Raw genomic sequence first — 8,385 nt, forward strand, 5'->3', positions numbered from 1 at the left:
TCATTAACATCCGTCACGTCACGGCGCACGCTGCTGCATTCGGGAAGTGTTTTTGAGCGTGTTTAGCTTGTTATTGGGTCCGTATGCGTATTTTTCATGGCGAATGGAACAGGTGAAGTTGTGTTCTGTCGCGGGACTGGTCAGGTAAGCGGTGATTAAATGTATCTACTCGAGTTTAATGGAGTTAGCTGTATTTGATTTAGCTTGGATGCTAATTTTGCTAACTGTTCGCTACATGGGTTTACTAGTTAGTGAAAACATCCTAGTGAATTACTACAACGTGCTATATATTTATAAGAGAATTCGTTAAATATGTTTGTGTGTGCATATGTGTTTGTGTGTGCATATGTGTGTGTGTGTGCATATGTTTGTGTGTGCATATGTGTGTGTGTGTGCATATATGTGTGTGTGTGTGCATATATGTGTGTGTGTGCATATGTGTGTGTGTGTGCATATGTGTGTGTGTCTGCATATGTGTTTGTGTGTGTGTGTGTGTTTGTGTATGTTTGTGTTGGCGTGTGTGTTTGCGTTTGTTTGTTTATGTATGTATGTGTGTGTGTGTTTGTGTGTGTGTGTTTGCGTTTGTTTATGTATGTATGTATGTATGTATGTATGTATGTATGTGTGTGTGTGTGTGTGTGTGCGCACTGTACAAGAACCAGAAACCGGGCAGGAAAAATCACTGCTGACCCTTCGCACCCTGGACACAACCTCTTTCAGCTCCTCCCTTATGGCAGACGCTACTAAAAACTTTGCTTAAAACTGCCAGACACAGGAACAGTTTCTATCCCCAGGCCCCTTATCACCCTGATTAACAACTCACCATAATTATATTCCCTGCTTCATATCTATAAGTACTGCATTATCAGAACTGTCAGTCATCACGTCATCCGTGTATGATACACACACTACTGCTGCTGTATTTTGCACAAAAGCATAATATTGCACAATACTGTTATTTGCACTACCATGCACTTCTCACACTTTATCTACATATCTTATCCATCATATATTCTGTATTTCTATTTAATCTGCATTGTCTTGTATAGCCTGTATTGTATTATCTTTTATAGTGTTCTTTATGTCTGTAGTTTTGAGTCACAAACAGCTGCAACCAGATTCCTTGTGCGTGTCAACACACTTGGCCAATTAACCTGATTCTGATGTGTGTGTGTGTGTGTGTGTGTGTGTGTGTGTGTGTGTGTGTGTGTGTGTGTGTGTGTGTGTTTATTTATGTCTTATTTTAACTGGATTAACCTAACAAGTAATGAGCTGTCACTATATAACAGCCTGTAAATATAGACTATAGTTGTTGTCTTTTCTGCACAGAGTGACGATTCGGACATTTGGGACGACACAGCATTGATTAAAGCTTATGATAAAGCCGTGGCATCATTTAAGGTATTCTCACTGTAGGCAATTTAACGTCCATTCAGAAACATACGCTGAGGAATTTTTCGACTGAGGATTTTAGTTTTCTTCTCTTTACCATAACCAGTTTTTCTTTGGTGCCTCATTTCTTTTCTACTGCAGAATGCGCTTAAAGGAGAAGATGATATGCCTCCAGATACAAAAGAGAAACCTGGCAATAAACGCAAAAACAACAAAAAGAGCAAAAGCAGAAAGAAGTGTAACACGTCTCCTGACGGAGAGGTAAATCACACAGCACAGATATTTGTATCTGAACATGCTTCTTGTTTATCTTCAATGTTAGATTTTATATTGGTGTATGATAACATCACTACAGAGGGGAAAAATTGAGCACTGGGAAATAAAAAGATCACCTTTTCCTTAGGTCCTCTATCATCTTGGCATCTAGGAGATGTGTACTTTAACCACACAGTATATGTTTTATCCACGTTTTGTCCTTAGTATTATACAGATATCTGACCATAACACACAGATCTGTAGGATGTTTGTATGCTGAAGCATTTCCCTTTTATTTTTTATTACCGAATTTGAATTTATTCATGTTTTATAGCTTTTTCCAGAAGTGAAAAATTTCAAATGAGTAACTTGTGTGTTATTTTGTCTACAAGCTCCCTGACAGGTCACATGGCAGGATTTACAAATACTCAGATATACTAAGTCTTGTAATTGTAATTGTTTTTTTTATAGTGGAATGTTGGGGATGCCTGCTATGCGTACTGGTCTCAAGACGGAAAATTGTATGCTGCTACCGTTTCCTCGGTCGACCACGAGAAGGGCACCTGCATCGTATGTTACAATGACTACGGGAATGAAGAGGAACAGAATCTAAGCGACCTTCTCACAGAAACTGTAGAGTTAGACGGAGATTCACAAAAGGTGGCAGATGTACGTGACCTGTTTATTACGTTGAATAAGCACAATGATTTCGTGTTCACATTCTACCACTGACTAAATTGCAGGGGAAAGTCGTGGAGTCTTCGACGGAGGATAGTGATCGGTCTTCTACTCCACATCAATCTAATCAACAAAAAAACAAAGCTAAAGGCAAAGCTCCAGTGGTACCTCCTATGTGGGGCCCTGGCTTTCCTCCTGTTCCTCCTCCTGGCTCTCACTTTAGAATGGTGAGTAAATGAATGTGGAGGATGTTCTGTGTGTACTTTAATAGTCAGACTTTTTGCTATTATGGGATTAAAGAGAGGGGGATTATAACTCCATATGTCTGAAACACAGTAAGTGCTGGTACACATGAGTGGTTCAAACATGCTTGCAACAGAGTGATGGATATAACCATAACTAATACAGACCATGTTTAAGACCATACCATGTTCTCTCCAGTCTGACCGCAGAAGAGGAGGAGGCTCTGGACCTACTGTGCCTGGTTGGTCCCCAATGATGCCTCCAGGTCCACCGGTGAGAAACTGCACTATTGCCCAACACTAAACAATTGATTTATTGAGGTCCACTCAATTTTCTTTCTTTCTTTCTTTCTTTCTTTCTTTCTTTTTAACAAACAAGCCCAACACTTGCGCTTACATCTGTCAAATTTTGATCCTTTTTTTTCCAGATGTTTTTTGCCTTTTTTTTTTTTTTTTTAGTGCAGGGAGCCAATCAGATTTTTTTTTCAGAATTAAGGGTTTTTTTTTGTTTTTTTGTTTTTTTTTTAGAAGAGGAAGGTTGTGGCCACAAATGTGTACAACAATTATGAGAGGCTAAACTCTTTTATTAAGAAGAACTTCATACACAAATCGCTGCATTAAAAAGCCAACTCTAGCCAAGTCACGGTGTGCTGGAGATGTGTTAATTATATCGACTGTTACATTCTCGCATCAAATTTTGTAATGAAGTTTTTAGGAAATTGAGGGTTACAGTCGGGTTTATTTACAAAGCTAATCACTGTTCTGCATCTGTGCATGTGGTGTCAAGGAGACACGACAAATTTGGCAAGCCAAAGCTACATATATACAAAATACTCCAAAAGTCTAGCATTGCTCGGGTTAACAACGTAATTAATGCAAAGTTCTGACCCCTGGCACAGATGATCCCACCGCCACCACCGATAAGTCCTGACATGTTGGAGGATGATGAGGCTTTAGGCAGCATGCTGATCTCCTGGTACATGAGCGGCTACCACACAGGATACTACCTGGTGAGTTCTGCCTGCGTTCACTACATACATGGCACTGAGCGAAGACATGCCATTTCACTCAGAAAACTACTTCCTTGTTTGTTTTCTAATTGCATTGCTGGTGTCTTTAAGGGTTTAAAACAAGGTCGCAAAGAAGCTCTTGCTAAGAAGTCCCACCACAAATGATGCAATAAGAAGTAATTCTGGTAAGTCTTTAATATTTATTTTCTTTATCTTGCTTTAAGAACTGGGTGTAAATATGTGAACATGCCTGATAAAACTCTGAAAGGTTTCATAGCTCTCTTACTGAGTTATATTTGTTTATGCTTTGTGATTTTTATAATTATTGGCACCCTTCTCAACAGTAAGCATACATGAATAACACAGTCACCGAGGGATAACTTGAGCTTACTTTTAAAACTTTCCAACCCAAGTTGTCATCAACAGGACTGTTTTAAAATGACTGAAACCTCTTTTTATAATTAATATATTGTGCTTTCATACATGGAGAGAATAACCACAATGTTTTTCTAACGTTTAACAAAGTTTGACAGATTTGTAGGTTTCTCCAATCAGAGCATCATGTTTGTTTGTTAATCATTAGTGCAGTATTTGGTTTCACAACATTAATAGCAATGATTCTAGCAAATCAGACAAATCAAACTTGAGTAGTTTCTAAAACTGATGGAGTGAAACTTTGGAATCTTTGGTTTGCAGTAGTTACCAGTTCTCATGAAGGGTGCCAATAATTCTGGAGTTGGTTCTGTTTCATATATCGTGCATTACCAAGTTCTACTTTCATTACCACAGGTTAAAACTGACTTCAGTCTCTGATGATGCTGAAGTTCTACACAAGAAGCCCATCTTCCACTTCCTGTTTTGTAATTCTTTGTACATAATTTAATAAAATGTTATGTTCTTTTTTCACTTTTTTGTGTCCAAGTGTGGTCATTTTATTCTGATCATTTGTGGTTTGAAATTGAAATGGATTAAATTCTCAGGATAGATGAATGAATGAATGAATGAATGGTTGAATGAATGAATACTTGGCAGAATGCAGTATGATCTGAAAATAGAATAGAATAGAATGTGGCATAGAAGCATTTATTATCGCCACATATACATTACAGCACAGTGGAATTCTTTTCTTCACATACCCCGACTGAGGAGGTTGGGGTCAGAGTGCAGGGGCAGTTATGATCCAGCGCCCCTGGAGAAGGGAGGGTTGAGGGCCTTGCTTAAGGGCCCAACAGTGGCAGCTTTTGAACCCTGATCCTCCAATCAATAACCCAGAGCCTTAACCACATGAGCCACCACTACCAGAGGGTTGTATTAACATGAAATAGGACAACAAAAGAAATACTGTGACCATGTTTAAATGCTACCAAACCCATATCTGTTTCTATTGTCTGAATAAACTTCTAATGCAGTTTTGAATTATTTTTCAAGGTTACCAAATTTGAAAATTAAATGTTTTTGTGTGATCAGCTAATATATGAATTCTGAAAGATTTTTTGCTCAATGTAATAGATTTCTTTATCCATGGATGAAAATGTAAGACACAAAATGTAACCTTAAAAACCTGAGCCTGGATGATGCACTCGATCAGGCAACAAGCCACATTTTGAATGTAACGTAGACTAGGTCAGTAAACCTGTCAGATTAAGGACTTCAATATACTTAAGTCTATTTTAAGGATTTAAAGCTGAATAAACGGCTTTCACTATTATGTACGTAACAATATGTCACGCTATTTCTGTTTCATAGTTTGAACACTTATTAAATTCTTTTGACAGCAGGTGCCATTAAACATGCTAACACACACTGATGGATGGACAAGCAGATCTAATAAAAGAGGCATTCCAGCTTTGAGGCCAACTCCAGAATGGTGTTGAAGCTTAAGGTCTCTGGGCTCCTCCCTAATCCCTGCTGCTTTCACTTCTGGGAATGTTTTTTAACCTTGATCCTAAATAGACATGTACAGACTGTAAATAGATACTTAGGGCAAGAAGCACTAACTTAAGGACCAGTAAGTAGTTGTAGGGACATTATTACAATAGGGTCTCCCAAATCCTATTAGAAGCATGTAGATCTTATAACGATATGTTTATGCATTTCACTAAGATTAGGGTTAAAAAGGTTTTGAGGTTTGAGAAGAGTGTTTTGAATACTACTACTACTACTACTACTACTACTACTACTACTACTACTAATAATAATAATAATAAAACAATAATAATGATATTTTTATTATAATTATTATATATAACAATAATATGAAAATAATAATAATAATAATAATTATTAGTAGTAGTATTATTAGTATTAGTATTATTGTTAATAATTATTACAGTAGCCCTGATTCTAATATAATCATTATATACTGTATAATAATAATAATAATAATAATAATAATAATAATAATAATAATAATTATTATTATTATTATTATTATTATTATTATTATCATTATACAGTATATAATAATGATGATTATATTAGAATCAGGGCTACTGTTAGCAAATGGCTGTAGAGTGAATTGATTAAGAATGAATATAACATGGTCCTGTAACATATGCAAAAGACTGTGATTACTTTTGTTAACGTTTTTAAAGGTTCATGTTTATATATAATAAAGTGATATGATTTGATATCGATTTGATGTGATTCAGTTTTTTTATCATTATACTTTATTATATTTATATTTAAATTATTTTAGTGGGATTTTTTTCTTTTCTTTTTCTTTTCTTTTCTTTTTTATAATCTTAAAGCAGGTTTTAAAATAAAAGATATCGGATTGGTGTTGGTGTTCGCTCATACTTAAGGTTTTCATATTGGTATCATTGTCAGAAATGAAAAATGATGTTATGCCATGTATATCATTTTAAACGAGTTAATGTCACTGCAAGGTTTAGAATAATACAACATACAAAAATATGACTGTGAATATGATGTGGTAGCTCAGTGGTTAAGGCGTCGGACTACTGATGGGAAGGTTGTGAGTTCGAATTCCAGGTCCACCAAGCTGCCACTGCTGGGCCCCTGAGCAAGGCCCTTAACCCTCAACTAAATTGAAATAATAATAATAATAATAATAATAATAATAATAATAATAATAATAATAATAATAATAAAAAAGTAAGCCTCTCTGGATAACAGTGTCTGCTAAATGATGTAAATAAATCCAGTACTGATACAAGGTCAGAATGCCAAGCAAATACTTACTTGAGTAAGTTAATAACAAACAGAGAGAGAGAAAAGGAAGAAAAAGATTAGATGAACTGTACAATACACACACACACACCTACACAGTGGACCAGTAGAGTAGGTGTGGCACAGTGTAGCTACACATGGCAGTCAGTCAAGCTGCGTTATCATGGGTGTCCCCAAGAGGGCGCACTAAATCTAATCCGCTAAGTGTTAACGTAAGGCGCAGGCTGCGGCTGGTCTCTGAGCTCACTTCACTTCACTAACGAAGGGATTCTCAGCTCTTTTCAAACCCAAAGAGTGGGGAAAAGGTCGTGCTCATAAGACACGTTGTGGAAGGATTTTCTTTTTAATCCGTTCACAATGTTTTGCCGAAACCAGTCGTCCAGGGCCACAGTAGCCCGAGGCTCGGCTCTGGAGATGGAGCTTCGCAGGGGGAAGTTCAGACAGAGCGTTTTCATGGACACACCACAGGTAAGTTTCCTTACACCTTCTAATGTGTTCACTTATTATATACATGAACTAATCTATCAGTCACATCCAGTAACATGACAAATAAACACGTTAAACTTATTTGGTACTGTATTATTCTGACCCACAACTGTGGTCTGTTTACAACTTTAGCATAGTGTTTAATACTAGCTCAGTAGGAAAGTTGTTATATTATATTATATTATATTATATTATATTATATTATATTATATTATATTATATTATATTATATTATTATAATATTATAATATTATAATATTATTATATTATATTATATTATATTATATTATATTGTTAAGACCACTAATATATTATATTATATTATGTTATTATATTACATTATATTCAAGCTAAAATGTAAAAAGGTTATAATCAAACAACGCATGTTAGCTTTAGCTTTAAAAAACGGAAACTGGTTGCTTTGGTTACACAGAGCTTCTCATACTAGCGTACTAAATAGTATTCACTCGAGTGTGTATTAACTGTGACACAACGGCTTAATGTTTGCTTATAGCCTACTGTCTAGTACACTAATACACCAGTACACTAATACTCCAGTACTCCAGTACACTAATACTCCAGTACACTAATACACCAGTACACTAATACACCAGTACACTAATACACCAGTACACTAATACTCCAGTACTCCAGTACACTAATACTCCAGTACACTAATACTCCAGTACACTAATACACCAGTACACTAATACACCAGTACACTAATACACCAGTACACTAATACTCCAGTACACTAATACACCAGTACACTAATACACCAGTACACCAGTACACCAGTACACTAATACACCAGTACACCAGTACACTAATACACTAGTACACTAATACTCCAGTACACTAATACACCCGTACACCAGTACACTAATACACCAGTACACCAGTACACTAATACACTAATACACCAGTGCACTAATACACCAGTGCACTAATACACCAGTGCACTAATACACCAGTACACTAATACTCCAGTACACCAGTACACTAATACACCAGTACACTAATACTCCAGTACACTAATACACCAGTACACTAATACACCAGTACACCAGTACACTAATACACCAGTACACTAATACTCCAGTACACTAATACACTAATACACCAGTACA

General features: G+C 36.2%; 2 protein-coding genes across 4 annotated transcripts in view; both read left to right on the forward strand.

The window, feature by feature from the left end:
- The first annotated feature begins 3 nt into the window (after positions 1 to 3).
- On the forward strand, positions 4 to 4,483 carry smn1 (survival of motor neuron 1, telomeric). 2 transcript variants are annotated; one of them, XM_027138516.2, is made up of 9 exons: positions 4 to 144; positions 1,330 to 1,401; positions 1,534 to 1,653; positions 2,119 to 2,316; positions 2,391 to 2,552; positions 2,767 to 2,841; positions 3,467 to 3,577; positions 3,689 to 3,762; positions 4,367 to 4,483. In XM_027138516.2, the coding sequence occupies exons 1-8, from the start codon at positions 97 to 99 to the stop codon at positions 3,740 to 3,742; spliced, it is 840 nt and encodes a 279-aa protein (XP_026994317.1). In that variant the 5' UTR covers positions 4 to 96; the 3' UTR covers positions 3,743 to 3,762; positions 4,367 to 4,483. The 2 variants fall into 2 exon arrangements, with proteins under 2 accessions (XP_026994317.1, XP_026994318.1); XM_027138517.2 differs by having other exon boundaries at positions 2,119 to 2,307.
- A 2,460-nt stretch (positions 4,484 to 6,943) lies between these two features.
- The window catches only part of rtkna (rhotekin a), a 56,850-nt gene continuing 55,408 nt past the window's right edge, over positions 6,944 to 8,385 (forward strand). Inside the window, exon 1 of one of the 2 annotated variants that reach the window (XM_027138561.2) lies at positions 6,944 to 7,237. In XM_027138561.2, coding sequence (XP_026994362.1) covers positions 7,127 to 7,237 — 111 coding nt within the window. In that variant the 5' untranslated portion in view covers positions 6,944 to 7,126. The remainder of the gene's footprint in view (positions 7,238 to 8,385) is intronic. The other variant, XM_027138557.2, reaches the window with a different exon arrangement.

This window comes from Tachysurus fulvidraco, chromosome 9 (assembly GCF_022655615.1).
Source record: "Tachysurus fulvidraco isolate hzauxx_2018 chromosome 9, HZAU_PFXX_2.0, whole genome shotgun sequence".
NCBI lineage: Eukaryota > Metazoa > Chordata > Actinopteri > Siluriformes > Bagridae > Tachysurus > Tachysurus fulvidraco.